General features: G+C 51.3%; 1 protein-coding gene and 1 long non-coding RNA gene across 5 annotated transcripts in view; both read left to right on the top strand.

Moving 5' to 3' along the window:
* LOC311612047 overlaps nt 1-25314 on the top strand; it is a 531826-nt gene that overhangs the window by 59715 nt on the left and 446797 nt on the right. The window lies entirely within an intron of this gene.
* On the top strand, nt 19109-24053 carry MYC (MYC proto-oncogene, bHLH transcription factor). Its single transcript, XM_084864965.1, has 3 exons — nt 19109-19521; nt 21141-21924; nt 22980-24053. Exons 2-3 carry the CDS (start codon nt 21150-21152, stop codon nt 23540-23542), a joined length of 1338 nt encoding a protein of 445 aa, XP_084721091.1. The 5' UTR covers nt 19109-19521; nt 21141-21149; the 3' UTR covers nt 23543-24053.

A 25314-nucleotide genomic window follows, 5' to 3' on the forward strand; every position in this document is an offset into this window, starting at 1 on the left:
GGAAGTGTGTTCTTCAGGTGTGGACTCAACTTTGCCCTCCACTTTGGCGGCTGTAAATAGTTTCACACACACACACACACACACACACACATATACATGCATATATGCATACACGTTGGCTCCCAGTTATTATGGAAAGTTTATTCTTGACCTGTGATACCAACCCAACCACAAAAGAGTCAAAGTTTTCTTTAAAAAGGAACAATATTCTACATCTGCGTATAGGTTGGGGAAGGAGAAAGGGGTGGGGAGATGAATAGAGTAGAGAATGAAAGGAAAATTAGGATATTTCAATGGGTGAGAATAAAGAATACTGGTGTCTAACTGGGTTCATCACAGGGCTAGGTTCTTAATATTATCTAATTTAAGCCTGAGGATAACTTTGAGAGATAAGGAAAATTATTATCTTTTTTCTATAGATGAGGAAATTGAAGTTTAGAAAGATGAATAGCTTGCGGGAAGTTCTATGGGCAGTAGTGGTGGAACCTCCCAATAAGCCCAATTATTTTCAGCTTTTTCAATGCAGTAACTGAGGTTCAGAAATGTAAAGCAACTTGCCCACGATTACCCAGGGAATCAGACTGGGGTTTGAGCCAGGTCTGTTGCTTCAAAGTAGTTTCAAAGTAGAGCCTAAAACCCGGGAATTGGAAAGTAGATAAATATATACAATGACAAGCAACCATCCTAGGAGTCAACTGGATGAGAAAAGCAGACTTATATTAATCAGTATAGGCTAAGCTATGCTGCAGAAATAAATAAGCCTTGAAATCTCAGTGGTTCAACAAACATTTGATTCTTAGTGTTCTCAGCAGGTCAAGCAATTCTTTGCAGCTTTCTTTTGTGACTCCAGGTGATGCTATCGCGACACTCCGTGAAGCCAGTGGTTTCCATGTTTCTCCATTGTCAAGTTGCTCTTTCTGTAAAGCACTACATTGGGGTGGCTTGTTATGCAGCCATAGATAGCCGTTATATATTATGTCCTCATCTTAGCCAGGTCATCCTCTGTATGAGTATGAATTACCCAACAGTTAATGAGGCACCAGGCTTCAGGGTGAACAGCTCTTTTCCTAAGACACACAGTTAGGAGGTAGTTCCCATTCTTGCTGTACAGAGAGCCAGGCATGGAGAACTTGCAGTCACAGAGCTACGGAGTGAAAGAGCACGCATTAGAACCAGGTGGTTCGACCCGAAGCCCGAGCTGGCACCTACAGTTTGCTACTCCCACTCCTCGCTTTTATTCCTCACCACCCAGTCCGCACTTAATAACAGGCTCACTTCCAAACACTGGATGGTGCTTGATGGAGACTTGGGTGCCCCAGGGACCAACTCTGAGCAGCATTTGGCCACTAAGGTTCTAAATTAAAAACTCCAAACACACTTCGCCTTCCCCAGTGGAACTATTTCCAACATTTTTATTCCTACACCCCCACCCCCACCACCACCACCTTCCTTTAAGAACTACAGTTGCTTAGAAGCAAAACATTAGGGAGTAAGATAATAAGGCTTTGAAATTACCAACATTACTCAACCCCAAAGCTCCAGTGGAAGCATTTGCAAATTCCCACCCTCCCCCTCCACCCCTGATAGCCGGTGTCTCCCATTCACCATGGAGGATCCAGGAGAGGTGTGAAGATGGGGACACTGGAAAGGACTTCCACAGCCAGCCCAATGCTCTCACTGCACAGATGCACACCGTGAAACCCAGAGTCAGAATGCTGACTGGAAACCTGAGAAATCCAAAGTGTTTCTCTGCCCATAATTGCATTTGACAAAGACAGTGGGAGGCAGTGGAGCCCATATTGTTATTTCCCAGAAGAGAGGCTGAGGTAGAAGATCGAGGGCATCCCAACTGTCTGGGCAAAGCTGGGAGTAGGATCAGCTTCTCATTGTAGGGCAACAAGGACCCTGTCTCATCTAGCCTGACTCCAACTCTCAATTGTGTGTCTTTAGGCAAATCATGACTTCTCTCAACCCCCGTTTTCTCCTCTGTGAAATGGGGATAAAACAGTCATGCTACAGAGCTACGGAAAGAATGAAAAGGAAGCAACAGTGAATGAGCTCCTTGGTATTTACCCAAAGGAGCTGAAATTTTACGACCACAGGAAAACCTGCACGCAGATATTTACAGCAGCTTTATTCATAATCGCCTGCAACCAACATGTCCTTTAGTAGGTGAATGGATAAGTAAATGGTGGAACATCCAGGAAATGGAGTATTATTCAGTGCTCAAAAGGAATGAGCTAGGAAGCAATGAATAGACATGGAGGAACTTTTTTTTTTTTTTTTTTTTTAAGCAATGTGAAAAGGCTGCATAGTGTATGATTCCAACTATTGATACATGACATATGGAGAGAGTAAAACTATCTGGACGTGGAGAGGGTTCAGGGGAGGATCAATAGGTGGAAAACAGAAGGTTTGTAGGACAGTGACAATACGCTGGATCATACCATAATGATAGACACGTATCATTATGCATTTGTCCAAACTCATAGAAAGTATAATTCCAAGGTGAACTATGAACTCTGGGTGTCTATATAGATTCGTTCTTGGTAGAAAACGTACCATGGAGGTGAGTGTTGTTGATAATGAGGGAGGCTGGGTCTATGTAGGGGCAGCAGGTATATGGGAAGTCTCTATACCTTCCTCTGAATTATGCTGTAAACCTAAACCTGCTTTGGACAAAAATGAGTCTTCTTAAATTAAAAAATTAATAAAATGAAGAAACAGTGTATCAAACTCTTAGTGCAGAACTTAGCATGGAGCACATGCTGCATGAATATAGCCATTTACATGATGATTCTTAGTTCCAAAACCTGATTTTTTTTAAAAATTACCTAGTAGAATGCCTTATTTGACATTTAAAAGTACTATGATTGGCTCCCTAGCCTCCATTCAACTCTTTGCCTTCTTTTTTAACTGCAGAGGAAGTGTTGCTGTAGGGATACGACTTTTGTTTGAGCTCTGATGTAATGCTCAGGTGATCTGTTCCCAGAGGGTGATCTGCTAATTCAGGCACCTTGTTTTATGGCCTAAATTCTTCTCAACTCAGATTTAGCCAATTTCCCAAAAACAAAGTCTAAGCGTTGCTTTCTATGGCAAAGATCCCTGTTTCGACTCTACGTATCATGAAGCGCTAGTGTTTTCATTCTGTTTTGCTGTGTCCATCGTAGGGAGCTAAAGGAAACGCAATTCATGGTCATGGCACCTCACCTGGATTGCTACAGTTCTAGCAGATTCCGGGGCCCTGCATGTGCTATGTCCTCTAGCACCAACCACCTCTCATCTGGGTGCTTCTGAGTCTATTCATCCAGTGGTCTATGCATCCACTCCTTTCTCCTCATTGATCTCTCTGCTCCAATAGTTATGCAATCCCACCTCTCAAAAAATTCTTATTCCATAGGCACATTTCAAGGCAAAGGGGCTTTTACAGCTGAAACCTTTGGCTTCCAAATTTTATCTTATCTCTTTCCTGGGTCATCCATAACATTTCCACTAACCGAGTGGAGTATAGGTGAGGCTAAGTAAACATTGGTTGAAAGAATAGGTAAATATTAACAGTTAACAATTATTGAGCACTTAGGATATGCCAGACAATGGAAGTACAGTATGTGCCTGCTTTCATTTTCTCTGTGAGATAGGTGCTCTCATTATCCCCACTTTAAAGATCAGAAGACTGAGGTTCAGAGAGTCTGAGTAGTCCAGATTTATAGAGCTGGGGCAGCAGAATTTGAACCTGAGGCCCTCTGTTCTCTAACCACTACATGGCCCATTTCATAAAGTCTGAATATGAAAATACCCAAGTGAATGAGCTGTAATTAAAAATGTCCATTTATCTCTTCAGCTTCTGACCCTCAAGTGACTAAGTGAGGTCTAGTGGCCTTCTGTGACAACTATACCTTCTGCCTACTTCAACAGCTTCATTCGATTGATATTCAAGGACTCATGATTGGCCAACTCTATGTTCAATGCAAATTTTGTTGAAAAGAAAAAGCAGGAGGTCTACCACAATGGACCACATTTTCCTAGTGACTTATCCATTTAATCATAGCTCTTCAACTTGAAAGTCTGTATCCTGCCCTCTTCAGAAGGTCTGGGGCTGACTCGTGCCCCACCACCATTCACTAACTGTTTGATCCCAGGCTAATCATTTAACCTCCTCTGCAGGATGTTAATAAGGCCCTGGCCAGTGTGGCTCAGTTGGATGGGTTGCTGGTTTGATTCCTGGTCAGGGCACATGCCTGGGTTTCAGGCTTGATCCCCGGCAGGGGGAGTGCAGGAGGCAGCCGATCGATGTTTCTCTCTCTCCCTCTCCCTTCCTCTCTCAAAAGGAAAATAAATAACTTTTAAAAAAAGATGGAAATAAGAATGGCATCCAACTGATTGGGTTGCTTCGAGGACTAAATGATTAACACATGTAAGTGCTTGGAGGCCAGTCGAAGGTTAAATCTTCTCTCCATCATCTCAGCGTGTCTCTGGGATTGCTTTAGGGACCTCATCTGGAGACCATGGCCAGCACCCTAAGGCCCCTGTGCGTGAGAGAATGAGCCCAAGGGTCCTCACGACGACCCCCCATTTCATGTTGTGACTTCACACAGAAATACAATATTCCCCCAATGATTAAACTAAATTAAAATGTTTGCAAACCCTTTGCTTCCCAGTGTTCACTACGACTCCTCCAAGCACAGCATTCTAGATCTTACAGTCTATCCCTCACACCAGGAGCTGTCTCCAGCAGCTCTTACTGTCCACCTGCAAGGTACAGTACTTTTTTTTTTAATTGATTTTTTTTACAGGGAGGAAGGGAGAGGGATAGACAGAAACATCGATCAGCTGCCTCCTGCACACCCCTGCTAAGGATGTACTCACAACCAAGGTGCATGCCCTTGACTGGACTCGAACCTGGGACCCTTCAAGACACTCTATCCCCTGAGCCAAACCAGTCAGGGCAGTACAGGGCTTTTTATTGCACTGCCAGGTGTAGCCATCATTCACAGGGAGGCGGGCCTCTGTTGTAATAAGGCACAAAAAAATGAGTTCCAGAGTTACAGTCCAGCCATATGTCCTTCCGCCTTATCTGCAGATCCGCTTATCAGCAGTTTTATGGAGGCTGTTCGGGCCACTTCACTCTCTTATCCGCATCAACAAATGTTCCCCTTCAGTCCTTCTCCGGCTCTTTTGAAACAATGCACCAATAATGTAGTATCTGTTTTTGGTGTGGGGTTTTTTTTTTTTTTTCTAGACAGATCAAATTAAGATGTGCTTCCACTGTTCGTATAATTATTAGATTTGTCCCCACGGTTCAGCAAAGAAATGCAGATGGAAGCAGAGATTCTTTTAGAATGATAATAAGCTCAGTCCACCTCACAGCGACATCCTCCTTCTGCCTGGACTGCAGCAATCTATCCCGAGAGCCTTCCACATGCCCCTGACTCAACACTCCCCCCTCTGGGACTCCACCCTCAGGAAACATTCCTAAATATAGAGAAAAGCTTTATGGCCCGAGATGTTCCTGCCAGCGTTATTTACCAGGATATAGCAGTGAGACGATACAAACACTTTTTTAGAGGAAATAGCCAAATGAGCTACTTTATAATCACATAATAGAATATTTTGTAGCCATCTAAAAGTTATGCTTTCATTTATGCTAATGATTTTTGTAGTACTGTGCTGTGTGAAAAAGGCAGAATACAAATGTACACATAATTACAAGTGCAATTACACTCACATTGCTGTCTCTCTTTTTCTCTCTCCTCCCTCCCTTCCACTCTTTCTAAAAATAAGTGGGAAAATAGCCTCAGGTGAGGATTAACAAAAAAGAAACAAACAGGAAGATGAAAAAAATCTAGAGGCACTAGTGAATGGATGCATGAATGCTGTATGCTGAGTCCGCAGTGCTGGGACAGCACGATGCTCAGAGGAGGGTCCAGGAAGCCACTCCGAGAATGCAGTAGATGAATAAGAGGTAGCCAAGGAGATGCTACTCAAGGCAGAGGACACAGCATGTGCGGGGCCCTGGAATCAAACGCGTGATAAACGGGAACCCCTGAGTGCTCACTGTATATCAGACAGTCTTTGAGATTCAATTCCTGTCCAGGACCAGGAACTAAAGTGTCCTTGTACAGAATAAGGATGAATTCATCCTCTGCAAAGCAGCTTGCAATCAAAAGGCTGAGCTTGGCGTGTAACCGGGAAGGCTAGTCATACCAGTATTTATCTCACAAGGTTGCTATCGAGCAGAGAGACGACATGTAGGCACTTGAAACAGCCAACAGGTGCAGAAAAAGATGCTCCATATCGCTAGCCATCAGGGAAGCGTGCATCAAAACCACAACGGGACGCCACTTCACACCCATGAACAGGACAACAACAAAAAGACAAGTGCTGGTGAGGATGTGGAGAAAGCGGAATCCTCACCCAGTGCTGGGCAGGATATAAAACAGTGCAGCCACTACGGACAATCATTTGGAAGTTCCTAAAACGGTTAAACACAGAGTTCCCATAGGGTCCATTATTTCTATTCACGTATTTACACATATGAATAAAAAGTGTGTCCATGCAAAGATTTGTACAGGAATGTTCAAAGGAGCGTGATTCATAAAAGCAAAAAAGCACCAACAAGCCGTGTGTCCATACCATGGAATCGTATTCAGCAACTTGCAGGAATCGAGTCCTGATACATGCCACAACACGAATGAACCTTGCAAAGAGGTTGTCACAAGGGACCACATGCCCTATGATTCCATCAACATGAAATGGCCAAAATAAGCAAGTCCACAGATGCAGAAAGGGGAGTGGCAGTTGCCTGGGGCTGGGGTGTGGGGGCACCTGGGGAGGGACTGCCAATAGGCTCAGGGGGATGGAAATCTGGAGGACGGTGAAAATGTTCTGAAAGTGATTGTGGTGATGAAGGTTGCCTAATCTTGTGAATATACTAAAAACTACCGAACCGTGTACTTTAAAATAGCATGGCATGTGAATTTTATCTATAGAAAGCTCTTGGTAAGGAAATAAATAGGGCCCGGCAAGCATGGCTCATGAGTTAAGCATGGACCTATGAACCAGGAGGTCACAGTTCAATTCAATTAGGGCACATGCCCGGGTTGTGGACTCCATCCCCAATGTGGGGTGTGCAGGAGGTAGCTGATCGACGATTCTCTCTCATCATGGATGTTTCTATCTCCCTCTTCCTTCCTCTCTGAATCAATAAAAAATATAAAAATAGATGAATAAATAGGGTATGTGCTTTGTGTTAGCTAGTATCATGATGGCTCAATAAATATCTCCTTTCTGAGGATGAGATTTTTCTCATAACCAGAGCTGTGAGTAGACGAGGAAGTTGTATCAATCAGGATCCAAAACTCTAAAGCCTACAAGGACCAGCAGAAGCCAGAAAAGGGCCATCCATCAGTTAAATGGGCTCAGCATCAGGGAGTGGTGGGGACTGGGGAAGACTGACAAGTCCAAGACCCTTCCAATGCCGTAGACAGCTCCCCAGGCTCCGTGCCCAGGAATGCAAGCCAAGGATGATCAGAGCTGGTTCTCCCAGGGAAGGCAGGAGGTCAGGCTTTTATGTAAAAGCTATTGACTTCTTAAGTGTTGGCAAAAGTGTTATAAACACTGAGAAGGTCAAAACCTGCATCTGATCCAGGGTGTCGGCCAACAGGGTTTAGTCCTCAGGCCAGTTTGCTCTCTGTGTTTTAGCATGATTCTAAAATGGTCCCCAAACCTCTCCCTCACCCTCCTCTCTACCCCCAGGTTCACCCCTAACCCCCTGGGCCAGAATTTACCCACGTTACAAAGAGAGACAAAGGAATCCATACATGAACAGAGAGCCCCGGACATCCTCTCAGATGCCCCAGTGCGGGCAGGGCGGCCTGGAGAAAGACTGGGGCCTGGAGGGTCTCATTGCTGATCTAATTAGAGAAACCTAAACCAGAAACTGCAAAGACTCACCCTCATTCACAACTGTATATCTCCAGCGAGGCCAGCTTTTATTAATTTTCAGCCCAGCATTCAGATACACTGGCCAGGATTTCAATATGTTCTTCCTTAGTGTGTAATCCTCCGATGCATTCAAATTAATTATTTCACTCTTATGGCAATCTCTCCACTGCCAGCATCCAAGCTGTGCACCCAGGCCTCCCTCCCCTCCCACCCAGTCAGCTCCGGACAGGGCGGAGGGGGCGGGGCATTGGGGGGAGGGTTGTCAATATCCTTATTTCAGGAGTTGAGAGGTAAAGGGCAAGGAAGGGGGAAGAGACGTGAGCCTGCAATTACCCGCTGATGCTTCAACAAGAAAGCAGATGGCATCCCTCGCATAAATTATTTATCCATGGAATTCCCCTCTGCCTATCACCAAATTGCCCCTTTTAAAGAGAGTCTTTGTTGGGCCTGTGAAGTCCCTTGGCCAGTTCCCAGCATCCACTCCCTCTCTCCATCCCTCCCAACAGAGATGCTTCGAGGGGGACAATCCCGAGATGGCCCGCAAGCAGCAGGCAAGGGGTCCTCAGGGCGGTGAAGTTCCGGCTCCATTTGGGCTGAGGAGCACACAGAGGAGCCCGTGTCATTTTGCAGACCGCAGGCTGGTGGCAGACCTGTTCTGTAGGGACGCCCACCTAGATGCCAACGGAGGCATCAAGCTTAAAGCTCACCATGCATTCCCCTTCCGAAATCCTTGCTTAAGCCTCTGACGTAGGCAAGCACCAATCTGAAACAAACAAACAAAAAACAACGAAAAATCCAGAAGCTGGGAGATAAAGACTGCTAATCCTGACCACAGCAAAACATGCGTGGAGGACACGCACTCTCATCTAGTCTCCAAGGAAGCTCTGAAGAGCAGTTTCCAGTGTCCTCGTATTCTACAGATGAGGAAACTGAGGAACGCTTCAGTAACATCATCTCCCCAGGGCTCCACACCCATTCAAAGTAGGTGCCAGGATGTGAATCCATGTAGAGGGCCGCCTGAGAAGGCACATGGACATTCTTTAAATTGTCAGCTGAGCCCAAGGCACTGGCAGAGTGCCTTTGTCCAGGTGTCAGCAGGGGCGGGTCTAGAAATGTAAATCCAGTAATGCTAGGGCCTAGTTAAGAATGCAAATAAGCTCCTTTGACCCTATAAAATAAACCTGCTGCATGGCTCGGGTGCTCGCTGCCTCTCCATCAGAGAGAATGGCGCCCACCTAGCACCCAGCTTGATGAATCTATTTCTGCCTCTTGGTCTCTTTCTTTAATTTCTTAATCCCCAGCTCCTCCACTCAGGAACCTGGCTGTTTCCTTTTCCGGGAGGAGATGGACACGGAAAACAGAGAAACAGCTCCCCCGCAAACCCAGGCTTACAGGGAGTCGTAGGACTGCCACGGCTGATGGGCCTGTGCCCTGTGCACACCACTGCCTCGTCCTCTCCCTCATCCCCTCACCAACACAAAAGACTTCTTGTCAAGCACGGCATCACTCGCCTGCCTTAGGAAATTTTCAGTAGAGGGAGGGAGGGAGAGAGAGAGAGAGCGAGGGCGAGCGAGGGTGCTGTACCAAGCTCCTTGAAGGGCAAGGAGCATCTCTGCATGCCATTTTTGGGTGCTCACGCTGTCTTTAGCCCCTTGGCACTCTGCATCAGGGAAGGGTAGCAGCAAAAGGGAAGTTCTCTGCTGGGCTCCTCCACTATTTCCCGAGGGAAACCTGGCCTGGGCATTGGAGGCAGAGACAGAGCAAGCTCTGGCACTGGAGCTGCCTGAAGTTTTTGGGAGGGTCGATTCAGCCCCAGGCCGAGAAGTCAAAGGAATTTAGGTGCCAAATCCCCCTCTACCACTCACAGTGTGAGCATGAGCAAGTCGCTACACCACCTCACTTTCCGCATCTGTGAAATGGAATGTTAAGCCGAACCTCAGAGGATTACCCTAGAGATGTCATGGGATAGCACAGGGGTTTTCTAACATACATTTCATATCATGACCAACTTCATATCCACACAGAGAAAAAGAGAGGGAGGATTCACTAAGTAATACTTCTTCGGTGATCTGCTTCAGTAGCGTGGACGTTTTCTAGGCTGGTCCATTTTGGTGAAAATGCTCCTCACCACCTATTTCACTGATTTCCTGGGCCAATAACAGGTAGCCCTTTCCATGGGTCAACTCTGACACGCTGAGCTTCTCCCTGGCATGGTTTCCCCATTCTCTTGCCTCCCTTGCTCACTTAGATTGGGATTTTCCTCTTCAGGGGGGATGGCAACCTTGTGAAGAAATGGCCTGCAGGGGGTGCTGTTTTAAACCTTTGTGACATTGGTTTGGTTTTTCTTTTCTTGCATTTATGTTTTGGTCAATGAGTCCCATTCCACTCAGCAGGCCCAGCTTGTCATCCAGGACCCGGGAACAGGGCCCTGCCTGTGGGTGGGACTGACGCAAAGGGGAATGTTCAGAGCTCCTCTCTCTCTTTTGAGTAAAACTGGGGGCAAAAAGGGGGCGCCTGTCACACTTTCAACAATAAAGATAAATTTAAAGAAACAAGCTGAGGGCACAGGGAATATAGTCAATAATATTGTAAGGACAAGGTGTGGGGCCAGGTGGGAACTGGAAATGCCAGGGGGCCCGCTGTGTAACATATATGGTTGTCTAACTATGACGCTGTGCACTGGAAACTGACACAGAATAATATGGAGTGAAAACTGTCATTGAAAAACAGCAGCCTGGCCTCGGCTAGGTTTGCCTTTCGCTTGGAAGCTCCCTGTGATGCCATTCATTCAATAAGCATGTACCAAGAGCCTGCCATGTGCCAGGCACCGTGCCCAGCCCTAGAGACCACGCACTGTGTCAGTGGCACATCTGGCCTTGGTCCCATGAAGGATCCTGTGGGGCATGTAGATGTGATGTTGACATAAAAAAACATCCAAACCTATAACGAATCATAATAAAAGGCTAATATGCAAATGGTCATCACACCATCACACCGTGATACAGATCAGCAGGGACCTGAGGCTGTGTGGTGCCAGGCCAGGGTAGGGGAACTATGCCCCCACCCCGCTCAAGGGGGCTTGACTGGGGACCTGAGGCCACAACCCCTCAGGCCACACACACACACACACACCCTGGCGGGGCTTGATGGGGATGGGGCTGCCGGGTCTTGGTGTCGCCCAATGGACGTGGAGCCAGAAAGACACTTCTATGATAAAGAAAGGGCAGTCCTAACCAGTTTGGCTCAGTGGATAGAGTGTCGGCCTGTGGACTCAAGAGTCCCAGGTTCGATTCTGGTCAAGGGCGTGTACCTTGGTTTCGGGCACATCCCCAGTAGGGAGTGTGCAGTAGGCAGCTGATCAATGTTTCTCTCTCATTGATGTTTCTAACTCTCTATCCCTCTCCCTTCCTCTCTGTAAAAAAATCAACAAAATATTTTTTTTTTTTAAAGAAAGGTCAAATAGCAATATTAAATTAATTCCCTTTTAATGTGCATGAATTTTATGTACCGGGCCACTAGTTTTTATATAAGAGCTTGTTTGAGCCAAATTGACTGTATGGCCGGGAAGCAAGGTCTCAAATGCTCTAGAGTAGGGGTGTCGAACTCAATCAGAGAAGGGGCCAAAATCTAAAATCCAGCCTAAATCGCAGGCCGAATGGTTTACTGAACAGTCATAAACTGACAATGTCATAAACTGACAGCGGAGTGCAGTGATGACAGCACGGTGCGGGCCACATTGCAAGGCCTGGCGGGCTGGATTTGGCCCGCGGGCCTTGTGTTTGACACGTGTGCTCTAGAGAACAATAGCATTGCAGCTTCCTTTGTGCAATGGAATTAACGAGGGGACTTAGGAAGATCGAAGAAAGCAAGGCGGGGATTGGATCTCAGGATCCTTAACAACATTACGTGCTTCCTTCAAGGGGCATTGCTTCTGGTATTTCCTAGGTGTGTTACCCCAGATGCACAGGAACAATGGACAGCGCTGGCTTAAAAACTTTCACTGAAGACGTGACAGACGTGGGGGGAGACTTCCCACCCTGACCTACCCCGTTAGGGACTTATCATCCAATCACCCTGTGAGGTGACTTTCCAGAGAGCCCCTTCTTCCGTCTACAGTGAGTAAGACACAACCCATCCTGACCCCTGAGGCTTCCGGTCAAGGCGTCAGACATGGAAACACTCAAAAGCAGTAAACTGTTGGACTTCCGGTCACAAAACAATGAGCGGAGGGAAGGGAAGCCATCAGGGAAAGGTCCCAGAGGAACACACTGAGCTGGGTTACTGAGACCTGGACCTAGAGGTCTCGGACGGGCAGCCGGAGGGCCCAATCTACCCCACAGACATGCTTTGCTTCTACGTGTAATTTTTTCCATTAGTTGCCAACATTTTAATTTTCGCCTTCCCTGAGAAATTGGAAGCGTGCCACGAACTTTGGTCTATCTTGAGGAGCAATAACCAGCAGGTGCAAAACTTCTCTGGTTTGTCCCAGTCCCCACCACTCCCTAGTATTTCCTCATTCCCAATCCCTGCTGGGCCCCTGGAAGCATCTGCATTTGCAACCCTTGATCTAAAATGTGTTAGGAGGAGCCCAGCCAGTGTGGCTCAGTGGTTGAGCGTTGACCTATGAACCAGAAGGTCACGGTTTGATTCCCAGTCAGGGCACATGTCTGGGTTGCAGACTTGATCCCCAGTAGGAGGTGTGTAGGAGGCAGCCGATCAATGATTCTCTCTCAGCATTGATGTTTCTATCTCTCTCTCCCTCTCCCTTCCTCTCTGAAATCAATAAAAATATATGTTAAAAAATAATTAAAAAGATAAAATATGTTAGGGGGAAATGTGGGTTAGAAGTTACAGTTTCTAACCTGGGTGGTGGCTTATGCTGGAGCAGTTGGAGACAGGAGAGATGTGGGTTAGGAATTACTGGTCACCAAACATTACCTAATCTCTTGGTAATATTATACCAGGCCTCGCTGTCTCACCTGTGCAGTGACAACCTTGTGTGTGTTAGTTCCCCAATTCTCATGTTTGATGAAGTGACGGAGGACATAGATGTCAGGGGACTCTCTGTGGAACACCGTGAAATACCGAAACATTAAACTTAAAACAGCTCAATACAGAATTTTCTGCTGAATCAAGGGCCCGCATTAACAATTGCTGTCATTGGCTGCATGTGGACCAGCCACCAAGCTCTGTATCAACTGTTGTTTTCTGATTTTATTTTTTACAGTGTCTTCAATAAGAGAGATGCGGTAATTCTGGGAGTCCCATTTTGGAGATGAGGAAAGTGAAGCTCAGAGAGCTAATGTGACTTACCTGATTTTGCAAGTGGTGGTGGCAGAATAGGCCCCGAGGCAAGCTGATTCCCCATCCCCTGCGCACGTGCAAGATTCTGAGATAAGCCAAGCAGTCACTGAGCAGGTCTGCCCCCTGACTTAGTTCTCCTGCCCCGTGGAGTGTGGACAGGAAAGGATTAATTGAGCAAGTACTATGAGCCAGACTTGTTCCCTGCCCTTGTGGTGATTATACTCTGCAGAGAAGGGGAAAGAGGGCTCCTTCTCCGATGGCTAGAAAAGGTCACGGTTAGTCCATTGTAGCCGGGATCCTCTTGGTCCCGCTGTCAGAACAAATGTTCATGCTTCAGAGCAGCTTTGTTAGATGCCTTTGGCTCTAAACTGCTTCAAGGCTCTAAGCTTTCTCCATTCTGTAAGATGGTCCTGTGCCAGGGCAGCGAGGGAAGGCTCCACAGAGAAAATGGGGCGTTAGCTGGGTCTCAGAGGAAAGGTGGTTCTTGGACAAATCAAGAAGGGGCACGCCCTGGCCAGTTTGACTCAGTGGAGAGAGCACCGGCCTGTGGACCGGAGGGTCCGGGGTTTGGTTCTGGTCAGGGACACATGCCTGGGAGCCACGCAGGAGGCAATCAATGATTCTCTCTCATCATTGATGTTTCTCTCCCTCTCTCCCTCCTCGTTCCTCTCTGAAATCAATAAAAATATATTTTAGGGGGGAAATTTTTAATATTTTTCCTTCTTAGCTGCTTTAATGTTTGCACCATGCTAGAAGCAAGGGGGTGGGTGGCAATGTCCTAAATAGATGCAATTTTTAAAAATGCTCTCAGACTTGCTTCACTCCTAGGAATTAACGATGCCGGATTTTCCTTTCTTCTCTGTTGAAGAGCTTCCCTGGGCTCCTCGCACTGGGGCACGTGGTTGGCATTGAAATGCTTGTGCAAACTTCCCTTCCTTTCACATCCCCTGGTTTTTAATCTCCCAGCCCTTCTTTCCAAATGAGGTTTCCACGGGAGATACGCATTTATCATTCTTCTCCCTCGCCTGCCTTCCTCCACAGACTTGAAGGGGATTTCAAATAACAGGGCCCCAAGTTGGAGCTAGCTTTTTGATCAGTTTCTTCCCATATCAGTCACTGCTGTTATCTGCCCAAGATCAACTCAGTGGGGAACTTTCTGGAAGGTGGGGGAAGAGATATTCAAAGAAGGGGAGGACTGGCGATAGGTTATACAAGTCACATATTCTGAATCTCACTTTTCATGCCTCTGGAAAGAAGAGAGTTTGGTCAAATTACTCATTCTTTCTGTATTTCTTTTTTCCTACGTGTGAAAGTGGCATGATTGTGGGAGAACATGGCGTGGTGAGGATGAACGAGCCTTATGGGTACCCTCCTGGAGGCAGTCTTCCATCAGGCACCCTTACAGGCTGTTTACCTGGCTTCCCCACACTGGGAGATGCTGGCACTGCCCTTCAGACTTGCCTCTTCTGAACCTGGCAGCCCTCAGGAAGGAGAGACAAGGCTCAGGAGTGTCCAGCACCGCCGAAACGGGTTTGGCTCAGTGGATAGAGTGTCAGCCTGCGGGGTCGACACTAGGTTAGATTCCTGTCAAGGGCATGTACCTTAGTTGCGGGCACATCCAAAGTGGGGGGTGTGCAAGAGGCAGCTGATCGATGACTCTCTCTCATCGACCTTTCTAACTCTCTATCCCTCTCTCTTCCTCTCTGTAAAAAAATCAATAAAATATATTTTTTTAAAAGAGTGTCCAGGCCAAGACTGGTTTGGCTCAATGGATAGAGCGTCAGCTTGGGGACTGAAGGGACCCGGGTTCGATTCTGGTCAAGGGCATGTACCTTGGTTGCGGGCATATCCCCAGTAGGGGGTGTGCAAGAGGCAGCTGATCGATGACTCTCTCTCATCGATGTTTCTAGCTCTCTATCTCTCTCCCTTCCTCTCTGTACAAAAATCAATAAAATATATTAAAAAAAAAAAAAAAAAAAAGAGTGTCCAGGACCAGCAAACCAGGAATGCCCGGCCAATCGACACTGTCCACTGACTTCCAAAAAAGGAGAAAGACCGAGGTTGTCCTATAAAAAGTTCCTTTGAAAGATCAATTCCAGCCCAACCAGTGTGGCTCAGCAGTTGAGTGTCCACCCTCAACCAAGAGGTTTGATTCCCGGTCAGGACAAATGCCCGGGTTGCTAGCTCAATCCCTAGTAGGTAGGAGCTGTGCAGGAGGCAGCCGATCAATGATGTTCCTCTCTCATCGCTGTCTCTGTCTCTCTATTCCTCTCCCATCCTCTCTAAACATCCATAAAAACATAAAATAAAATAAAAAGATAAATTCCAATAGCTATCACTGGGTGGTCAGTCTTCTAGTTTTCTTCCTTTATTTCTTCTCTTTCCATCTTTGCCTTTACAGTGACTCTGGGTCACTTTGGTCATCTCAAACATTATTAGTTGTAATCACCTCAGCCATTTCCTAACTCAGCAAATGTCTATTCTAAGACAAATGGTTCTTTAAAACTCCTTAAGGAAGGGAGGGAGGGAAGGATAGAAGAAAGGAAGGAGGGAGGGAGGGAGGGAGGGGGGAGGGAGGGAAAGTGGGTGAAAGGGAGGGAGGGAGGGAGGGAAAGAAGGTGGGAAGTAGGGAGGGAAGGGAGGGAGGAAGAAAGAAAGAGAAGTCCCTTAACTTGGTTGTGATCTGACTTTCCGTTTCCTCCTCCCTTGTTTGGGAGCACAGAACACCCCAAGCTGTGACTTCAAAGTAATGCCAGCCCACCACCAGCCCACCACCAGCCTGCCAGGTGGAAAATGAGGGAGGTAGAGTCCTGAATCCACACGCTGGCTGTCTCCTGCGGTTCACAAGTCCCCAGCAGGCTCACTTCCTTTCGTATTCCCACCTGCCATTTTTAGCAATTTCCTAACACTCCCCTCCCAGGTCAAGCCACGCGATCTCGGTGGTGGGTGGCCGCCGCTGGTTTGGGGGCGTTTTCCTTTGTGCTTTTGTCCCTGTGGGGGGCAGCCCTCCAGCCTCCAGCAGAGCCATGCCCAAGGTGCCACATTCCCGAGGAAGCACCCCAAGAGGCCTCTTCCGGGAAGGATCCCTGTTGCCCAGATTTCCTGAGGGGCTGTCTCCATGAGCAGACACCCGCCTCACCATAGAGGCGCCCTGGCACTATTCACACCTACTGAGCAAACAGTGTGCAGTCCTTCCACTTTTATTTCCACCTGCATTGCCCTGTCTTTTAAGTAAAAAAAACTTCCTCTCAATTAAAATGGTCCTTCACACTTTTTTTCCAGTGGCATCTCAAATGTTCCTTCCCCATCACTATGAAAATATCTAGCTCTCTACCGCTCATCAGCCCCATTAAAAAATAAATTAATTAAAAAAGCAATCGTATGCAAAACCAAATTCCCATCCGGGCCCAGGGGGCCTCCCCTCCCCCAATCAGTCCAGTGCCTTGCTTTCAAACTTGGGAGTTGGAAGATGATGGGCTCAAGTTCGCTTCCCCGAGTTAGAAGTCTGCTGGATCCTCACCCCTAATCGTTCATTACTTCACGTTTCCCATAAATAGCATCAGTTCTCCATAGGGTCATGTTCATGGTCAGTAAGGAGTGATGGGTTCATTTTTACCCGCTGGTGTGGTTAAAAGCCCCATTGGAAGCGCTTTTCCCTGCAGGAATCCCTCTTCCTCCCGCCCCTCGGCAGCCCGACTGCAGGAATTCTGAGGAGCTGTCTGCAAACTGATGTTCAGGAGCCTCAGGAGCCTCCCCCCGACCACCAACCCCAAACCTTGAGCTTCGGATGCCCCTGTCCCCACCCCCATCCCCACCCCCACCCTCACCCCCAGCCCGAAGCGGTCAGCCTGGCGCGGTGATCTCAGTGGCCAGTAGAGGGCACACTTACGTTAACTTTCGCAAACCCAAGCTTCAGGGCAGGCGGGAGAGGGGGGGGGAAGGGGGGAGGGGAGGAGGGGGGCGGGGAAATACTTTGCAGCAAAACCACCGCCGGGGATTGGTCGCTCCCGGCGTTTGCGGCAAAGGCTGGAGCAATTTGCAATCCTTAAAGCCGAATTGTGCTGAGCGCCTGATTTGGAGGAAGTGGCTACTCATTCAACAATCAAACGCGGAGCTGCGAGCTCAATGGCTAATAATTTACCTTGAATGCAAACACGCCGTGCGGGCGACCCCCCTCCGAATTTTTTTTTCTTTCTGTTTTGGAATGGAAGGGGGCAGGTGGGGTGAGAGGTGGAAAAGTTTACTTAAAATGCCTTTTTTTGGTAAAGGGGGGGGGGGGGGGATGAAATAGTGCCAAATCGCAAATTCGGAGCCAAGGTGCATTAAATATTAAATACAGATCCGTTCAGACAGAGAACAAATTGTATGTCGCGTTTTGTTCAGGGTCGAATTGTGCGTGAAATGTACATACGGTAGATGTACGCGGGTTGTGCATGCGAACTTTCACTAAGGCATGCAGAACAGAAAATGTGGGGTCACTGAACTAGGAAACGACTCCTGCCTGAAATTCGGCCAATTTTTAATGGGCTCAGCCGCCCCCCCCCCCCCCCGAAGGGCAGGGGAGGGACACTGGGCTCCTCTCCTCTGATCAGAACCAATGCATTATTTCTTGGGCGATCAGGATCCCAATAATAAAGGGCACCGGAGGCTCGGGAAGGAAGTTACACGTCCGGTTGGTCCAAGGAGGAAAGAGTTAACGGTTTCCCTCCCTGGAGTCTCTCTCCTGGTACCCCAGGCAGGGTCCGCGAGCTCGCCTCTCCTCCCCAACCCCCCTTTCCCTTCTGGGGGGTCCGGTCTCGCGGCTCTGGCCACCCCTCCCCACTATTCTCCCGTCTGGCGCCTCTGATTTCCCCCAAACCTGGGAGCCCTGCCCTGGACCGGTGCTGGGAGCCGGAGCCACGGGCGCCAATGGGATTTTCCTGAAGCCTGGCTGCGGCATTGCAACTCCGAGGGGCACGGGGGTGCCGGGGGGCGGTGGGAGACACTCATGCTGGTGGAGAAGGCAGCCAACAGAGAGTGCTGTCCACACAGAAGGCATACCCCCTCCGCCCCCCAAGGCAATGGGCATCTGTCCCTAACGCGCGCTCCCAGCAGACGTGGCAGTGCGCTGCGGGGGAATTTTCACGATCCCGGGCATCCATCCTTTTTCCTCCCTCTGTCCCCTATCGCCTGGCCCCGTGGACACTGACACCTCGCACCCACGCCGCGCGCACCCAGGGACACCCTTTCTCTCGTCCTCCCTTCGCAGGACTTATCCCAAGAGCTGCCCTTTCCCAGCCGCGGGGACGCGCCTGCCGGGGCCGGGGCCGGGGCGGTGGGCGCCCGCTGGGTTCCCGGGGTCGGGAGCTTGGCTGTTCGGCCCGGGAGGATGGGAGCTCGTGGGCCGGGGGAGCGGCCGGTCCAACCCGAGGAGCCGCCGAGAAAGGGAGCGAGCGGGTCTGAAAATGGAAGGCGCGCCGGGCGAATGCCTGCAGAGACCTCATCTATCCACATCCGATCCCTGCGCGCACCCGAGCGCCGGGCTTCCAGCTCAGTCTCCTCCCCAGCCCTCCTTCCTCCGCACCATCGCCCCTCCCGGATTCCCAAAGCTGGGGAGGGGGGAGAGGGGGAAAAAGATCCTCGCTCGCGAGTCCCCGCCCACCGGCCCTTTATAGGCGAGGGTCTGCCCCGCCGAGAGCCCCCGGCTGCGCTCCTCGCGCCGCCGCAGCCGCCGCGGCTCCCGGTCCCCGGCCGCCTGCCTCCCTGCCTCCCTCCCCGCCGCCTCGGCAAGGGCAGGGCTACTCCGAGGCTTGGCGGGAAAAAGGACTGGGAGGGATCGAAACCCCCATTATAAAAGAGCCTGCTCAGCGGAGGACTCGCTGTAGTAATCCCAGCGAGAGGCAGAGGGAGCGAGCGGGCGCGCCAGCAGCCGGAGGGGCACCCAGCGAAGCCGAGCGTCAGAGCGCGCTCCCTCCGGGCGCCCGGGGCTGAGATCGGAGGGAAAGCCGGGCTTCACCTCCTCCTCCCCACCCGGCCCGCCGACCCCTGCCTACCGGAGAGACCCGCAGCCCTCCGCCACAGCCACGAAAACTTTGCCGATCGCCGCGGGCGGGCGCTTTCCCCTGGAACTTACAACAGCCCGGCGAGAGGACGCAGCCGGCTCTCCCAGGAGCCGGGGACCTTCTTCTATTTGGAGGGACCCTTCTCCGGGCCGCCGCCTGCGCCCCGCTTCCCTGAAGGGCGCTCCTGGCCCCCGGTGGGAACCTGGATCTCCTCCGGAGGGTGGCAAACCCGGTAAGCCCTCGGATCGACCTGTCTTTTTTAATGAATTTCTTTCTTTTTCCTGACCGCTTTATGGATGGGATGCGTCCACGACCCGAGTTTTCTGGGCTGTCTCTTCTCTCCCGTTCCGGGGTGATGGACACTTTCTCTCGGAGTGGTGGTGGGTGGCAGGTCGGGGTGGGGTGGGGACCGAAGGCGAACTGGATGTGGGGTACATACAGTGAGTTGTCAAGATGGGGAGGATGGGAAGCAGAGGGAAAACGGGTGTGCGTCTTTTTGTGTTTGTGTTTGAGCCTTTGGGGGTTTTCGCCTATGGATATTGACGCAGAGCCCAGCGGGCTGGACATTGCTGCTTTTATTGCATTCATTGCTTTGGGGTGTGTTTTTTTGGGGGGGGTTGTGGGGGGCCGCTGTGCTTCGTGGAGCGCAGAAAGCCCTTTGCATCCTGAGCTCCTTGGAGGGAGGATTGCTCTCCTTCTGTATGCTCGGGAGAGAGCGCCGCAGCCGCTGACGGCCCCGGCTCCGAAAGGGCATTTAAATTTCGGCTTTTTTTTTCACTGCGTTTCTGACAGCCCCAGCCACTGCGGCGCGTCCAGCCCGCCGGTCCCCCCGGCGTTCCCGATCCGCCCCCGCCCCTTCTCCTAAGTGGGCATTGGGCTCCTAAAAAGAATAAAATGAAATGTCCTGGCGTGCCTGCCCGGCTGTTCGGACTCGGGGTTGGGGAGGCGCGGGCGGCGGGGAGGGAAGGAGGCTCGGGGGCAGGGACGGGTCCGGTTCTCCAGGACGCATTGACTTAGAAAACGGGGGGCAAAGCTCCGCACCCAGCCGGGGCTCCCCGGCCGGGGTCCCCGCGCCCCGGAGACGCAGGGGGCCGCGGAGCCGGGCTCTCCCCGAACAGCTGCTCCCCGGGCGGCGGGAGGGGAGGGGAGGGAGGGCGCCCCGCTCCGGGCGCGGGATCGCCGCGGGGTCGCTGGCGCAGTTGCGTGGCCGTATGGGGCGTTGAAGGGAGGCGCCTCTGGTATTCTCCAATGCACCCCTTTTATTTATTGGGGGGCGGGGGGGTGTTAAAGCCCCGGCGGAGCTCGCCGCACCAGCCGGCGGCGAGGGAAGAGAAGAAAAGCTGGCAGAGGAGGGAGGGAGGAGGGCGCTGGGGGTGGGATGGAGGAGGAGGAGGAGAGGGAGGCTGGGAGGGGCGGAGGCGCCCGCTCCCGCCGCCGCAGCGCCCCTCGCCGCCTCCTCCAGGTGCCCCAAAACTTTTGGGGTTTGGGCACAGTGCGTTCCCCGCCGCCGCCTCCCCCGGCCCCTTCCCGGGGCCGGAGCCCGTGTCCATTGCTCTCCGCTGCGGCGCCGGACCCCGGGCTGGGCGCGCAGGGCTCCCGGGGAACAAAAGTCCCGGTGGCACCCCGCGGCTGGCTCCCCAAATAGGGGGTGTCTCCCGGAGGGGGTGCAAGGGCGCTCCTTTGACCTCCGACCCCCGCGCCGCTCCCGCCACCAGCCGGTTTTGGGGGGGGATCGCGCTGGAAGGGGAATGGATGGTTCATGGTTGTGGCGCGCACTGCACCCGGGGGGTGAGTGAGGCCCCCGCCTAGACGCCTCCCTTTAACTCAAGATCGGCCCCCCTTTGTGTGCAGGCCGCCGCGATGCCCCTCAACGTCAGCTTCGCCGCCAACAGGAACTACGACCTGGACTACGACTCGATGCAGCCCTACTTCTTCTGCGACGAGGAGGAGAACTTCTACCACCAGCAGCAGCAGAGCGAGCTGCAGCCGCCCGCGCCCAGCGAGGACATCTGGAAGAAGTTCGAGCTGCTGCCCACGCCGCCGCTGTCGCCCAGCCGCCGCTCCGGCCTCTGCTCGCCCTCCTACGTGGCCTTCGCGTCCTTCTCGCCGCGGGAGGTGGACGCCGGCGGCGGCGGCGGCAGCTTCTCCACCGCCGACCAGCTGGAGATGGTGACCGAGCTGCTGGGCGGGGACATGGTGAACCAGAGCTTCATCTGCGACCCGGACGACGAGACCTTCATCAAGAACATCATCATCCAGGACTGCATGTGGAGCGGCTTCTCGGCCGCCGCCAAGCTCGTGTCCGAGAAGCTGGCCTCCTACCAGGCTGCGCGCAAGGACGGCGGCGGCGGCATCGGCGGCCGGAGCCCCGCCCGCGGGCAGGGCGCCTGCTCCTCCTCCAGCCTCTACCTGCAGGACCTGAGCGCCGCCGCCTCCGAGTGCATCGACCCGTCCGTGGTCTTCCCCTACCCGCTGCACGACGGCAGCTCGCCCAAGCCCTGCGCCTCCCCGGACTCCTCCGCCTTCTCCCCGTCCTCGGACTCTCTGCTCTCCTCCACCGACTCCTCCCCGCGGGCCAGCCCCGAGCCCCTGGCGCTCCACGAGGAGACCCCGCCCACCACCAGCAGCGACTCCGGTGAGGGGGGGCCCTGCAGCCTGACAGAGGGGGAGGGATTGGGGGAGGGGGCGTCCGGCTGTCTTCAATGGCAGTTCTGGGAGCTCCATCATCCCAGAAGCACTGGGCTTTCCTGTTCCCTCCCCCTCCCTTCTCGCCCCTTCCCCTTCCAGCTCCTCAGACCGCCCTAGTGGCCAGCCCCTCCCCTCCCCTCCCCTCCCACCCCTCAGGAATTTCATTGGGATTTTAAATCTTCCTGGTTTATCTTGCAACTCAATCCACTCCCTCTTACCTTTCTTAAGCATTTTAATTGCCCCGGGGAGGGGGGTGGGGAGAAGGGGGAAGTGTGAATGAGATTAAGAGGATTGATGTCTTTGAGAGGGAAAGAATGGCCTCTGCTCCCTTTCGGGAAGTGCTGGAATGTGATGGCCTGCGGATCCGGGGAGCGGGGAGCCGGGAGAGGGGCGGTGGGCCCAGGCCTGCGGGCAAGTCTCCCACCTGGGGCTGCAGAGGAGTGAAAGTGCCTCAGAGCCCAGGAGCCAAAGAGCTGAGGACTTGGATGCTGCCTCTTGTTTGAACCTTTAAAAAGCAGCTCCTTTCCCAAATTGAACTTTCTCCCTGCCCCCATCCCCTAGGGCTTTTGGCAAAGCTGCAAGGCTTCTTTTTTTTTTTTCCCCCTTTTTCTTTTCAAACTTCCCGTAAAAATAGGGAGTTGCTAAGTTCACACCTAGAGATTTGCAGCTCTCTCCTTTGCAACACGGGTGCGTGCTCAGTAAAGTCCCTTAAAAATAGGAGGTGCTTGGGAATGTGCTTGGCGCTGGGTGTGTCCAGAGCCTCATTAAGTCTTAGGTAAGAATTGGCACCCAGGCCGCCTCCTAGGTGGATGGTAATTTTCTTAACCTGTGCCATAAACCCAGCTGTCCTCCCTCCCGCCTTCCGTGGGAGGGGAGGATTGGCTAGTTGGTTCTCCGGGGACGCCTTTGGTCCTTCCCCACCCAATCAATGCCTTCTGTGTCCATCACTGAAATACGGAGATGCTGTCGCTAACCGAGTGGCTTCTGTGTCCTTTCTTGCAGAGGAGGAGCAAGAAGACGAGGAAGAGATCGACGTCGTTTCTGTGGAAAAGAGGCAGCCCTCGGCCAGAAGGTCGGAGTCGGGGTCCCCGTCTTCCAGAGGTCACGGCAGGCCGCCCCACAGCCCGCTGGTGCTGAAGCGGTGCCACGTGTCCACCCACCAGCACAACTACGCGGCGCCCCCCTCCACCAGGAAGGACTATCCGGCCGCCAAGAGGGCCAAGTTGGACAGTGGCCGCGTCCTCAAGCAGATCAGCAACAACCGCCGGTGCGCCAGCCCCCGGTCCTCGGACACGGAGGAGAACGACAAGCGGCGGACGCACAACGTCCTGGAGCGCCAGCGGAGGAACGAGCTGAAGCGCAGCTTCTTCGCCCTGCGCGACCAGATCCCCGAGTTGGAAAACAACGAGAAGGCCCCCAAGGTCGTGATCCTCAAGAAAGCCACGGCCTACATCCTGGCGGTCCAGGCCGAGGAGCAGAAGCTCCTGTCTGAGAAGGACTTCTTGCGGAAACGGCGGGAACAGTTGAAACACAAACTCGAGCAGCTGCGGAACTCATGTGCATAGAACTTGACCTCCGGGAGGGAGGAGGGGACTGGGGTTCGAAGGGAAAAGGACGGGAGAAGGCTCCTCCCCGTGTCCTTGCAGAAGTTATTGGACACGTGAGCTCGTTGCAACTGCATGGTCAAGTGCAAACCGCACAACCGTGGCTGGGTCTTCAGACTGAAAGGTTTAGCCATAATGTAAACTGCCTCAAATGGAACTTTGGGCATAAAAGAACAGTTTTTATGCTTGCCATCGATTTTCTTTTTTTTTCTTCCCCTTTAACAGATTTGTATTTAAGAATTTTTTTTTTAATCTCAAGTTTACCCCGTTTTTATCCATGTACATACACCCAATCATTTAATGTAAATAACTTTAATAAGACGTTTATAGCATTTATGCAAAATTACAAATGTATTATAAAACAATTTTTTTTATTTAAATATATGTTCCTTTTTATCGTTGATTTTTTTTTATTGTTTTTAGAAAAAAATAAAATATCATGCAAATATATATCATGAGCCAAATCTTTAAAGTTTGTGAGTGTTTTGTTTCTTGTTTTCATCGTTCTCTTGGTCATCAGTGATGGCGGAAGGGAATCTGGCCCTTCAGGGAGTGAGCTTACAAAAAAACGGGAGAAGACAAGACTCAAGAAGGGACACGGGCTTTGTTAATGGGGTCTGGGGCCTTTAAGGCCTTGAACTTAGCAGGGTTATGAGATGCTGCCTGAGGTAGGTGATAAGGCCAGAGTTGATCCTTGAAAGAATGCAAGGGCAGGGCGTGAGCTGGTGAGCCAGTGATGATCTTAGGGACCAAGGGGTGCTAGAGAGATTAAAGAGAACAGTTAAGTAGACCAGGGTGAGGTAAGGACTGGGGGTTGGGAGGAAGATTAGGAAGAATCCCTGTTAACTTTGATTAACCCATGCCATCCCGCTGTTCCATTCTAGCCCAGGGGTCCTGCCCCATGGCAGAGTGGAAGGGGGAGAGCATAGAAACCAAATGGTGCTGCTTGCCTACTGCTACCAGGTGCCAGGCCCTCTGCATGGGCCATGGCAGGCCCCAGAGGAGCACTGGGAGGCATGTTATTCACCTTCATTGTCCAAGCGTGGGGACAATAGGGGTTCAGGGAGGCCAGGAAAGGGTCTCTGTGGCCACAAGGGATATAAAAGGCGACTTCCAAGTCCCACTCATCACTGGACGGGCGCCTTAGCTCATCCTAAAGTGTGAGGTCAGAAATGCTTGTAGCCCTAGTTGCTTAGGCTGTCTGCATGGTCAACCTGCGGACTGAAGGGTTCCAGGTTCAATTCCGGTCAAGGGCACATGCCTGGGCTGTGGGCTCGATCCGCAAGGCAAGGGGGTGGGCCAGGGGAATGCAGGAGGCAGCTAATCAATGCTTCTCATCATTAATGCTTCTATCTCCCCCTTCCTCTCTGAAATCAATAAAAATAAGTAAATCAATCCTTCTAAAAAAAAAATGCTTGTGGTTGGCAGCCAGGTGGACTGCTAAGTAAGAGCTAAACTTGACTACTTGTGCACCAGGCATTCTGCTAAGCATTTTCCTTATACAACTCCACAGCAGCTCTGTGAAGGCAGTACCGCTGATTTCCCTATGAGAAGGGGAAACTGAGGCACAGGAAGACCCCCCCCCCCCCCACACACACACACCCCATCCTGATCTGTGTTGCAAAGTTCCACCAATAATGAAGAGTAGAACTGCCAGGATTCACACCCAGACGGTCCCCTCACAGACTCTCCCAGAGGCCAGAAGGAGCACACGGGCCACCCAGGAGGACAGG

The sequence above is a fragment of the Pipistrellus hanaki genome (genome assembly GCF_964339955.1).
Source record: "Pipistrellus hanaki genome assembly, chromosome: 17".
In the NCBI taxonomy this organism is placed as follows: Eukaryota; Metazoa; Chordata; class Mammalia; order Chiroptera; family Vespertilionidae; genus Pipistrellus; species Pipistrellus hanaki.

Excerpts from the sequence above, each read along its gene's own strand:
- MYC (XM_084864965.1), top strand. The coding sequence starts at position 21,150 with ATGCCCCTCAACGTCAGCTTCGCCGCCAACAGGAACTACGACCTGGAC. Across the intron at positions 21,925-22,979 it reads CACCACCAGCAGCGACTCCG|AGGAGGAGCAAGAAGACGAG; the intron begins GTGAGGGGGGGC and ends CCTTTCTTGCAG.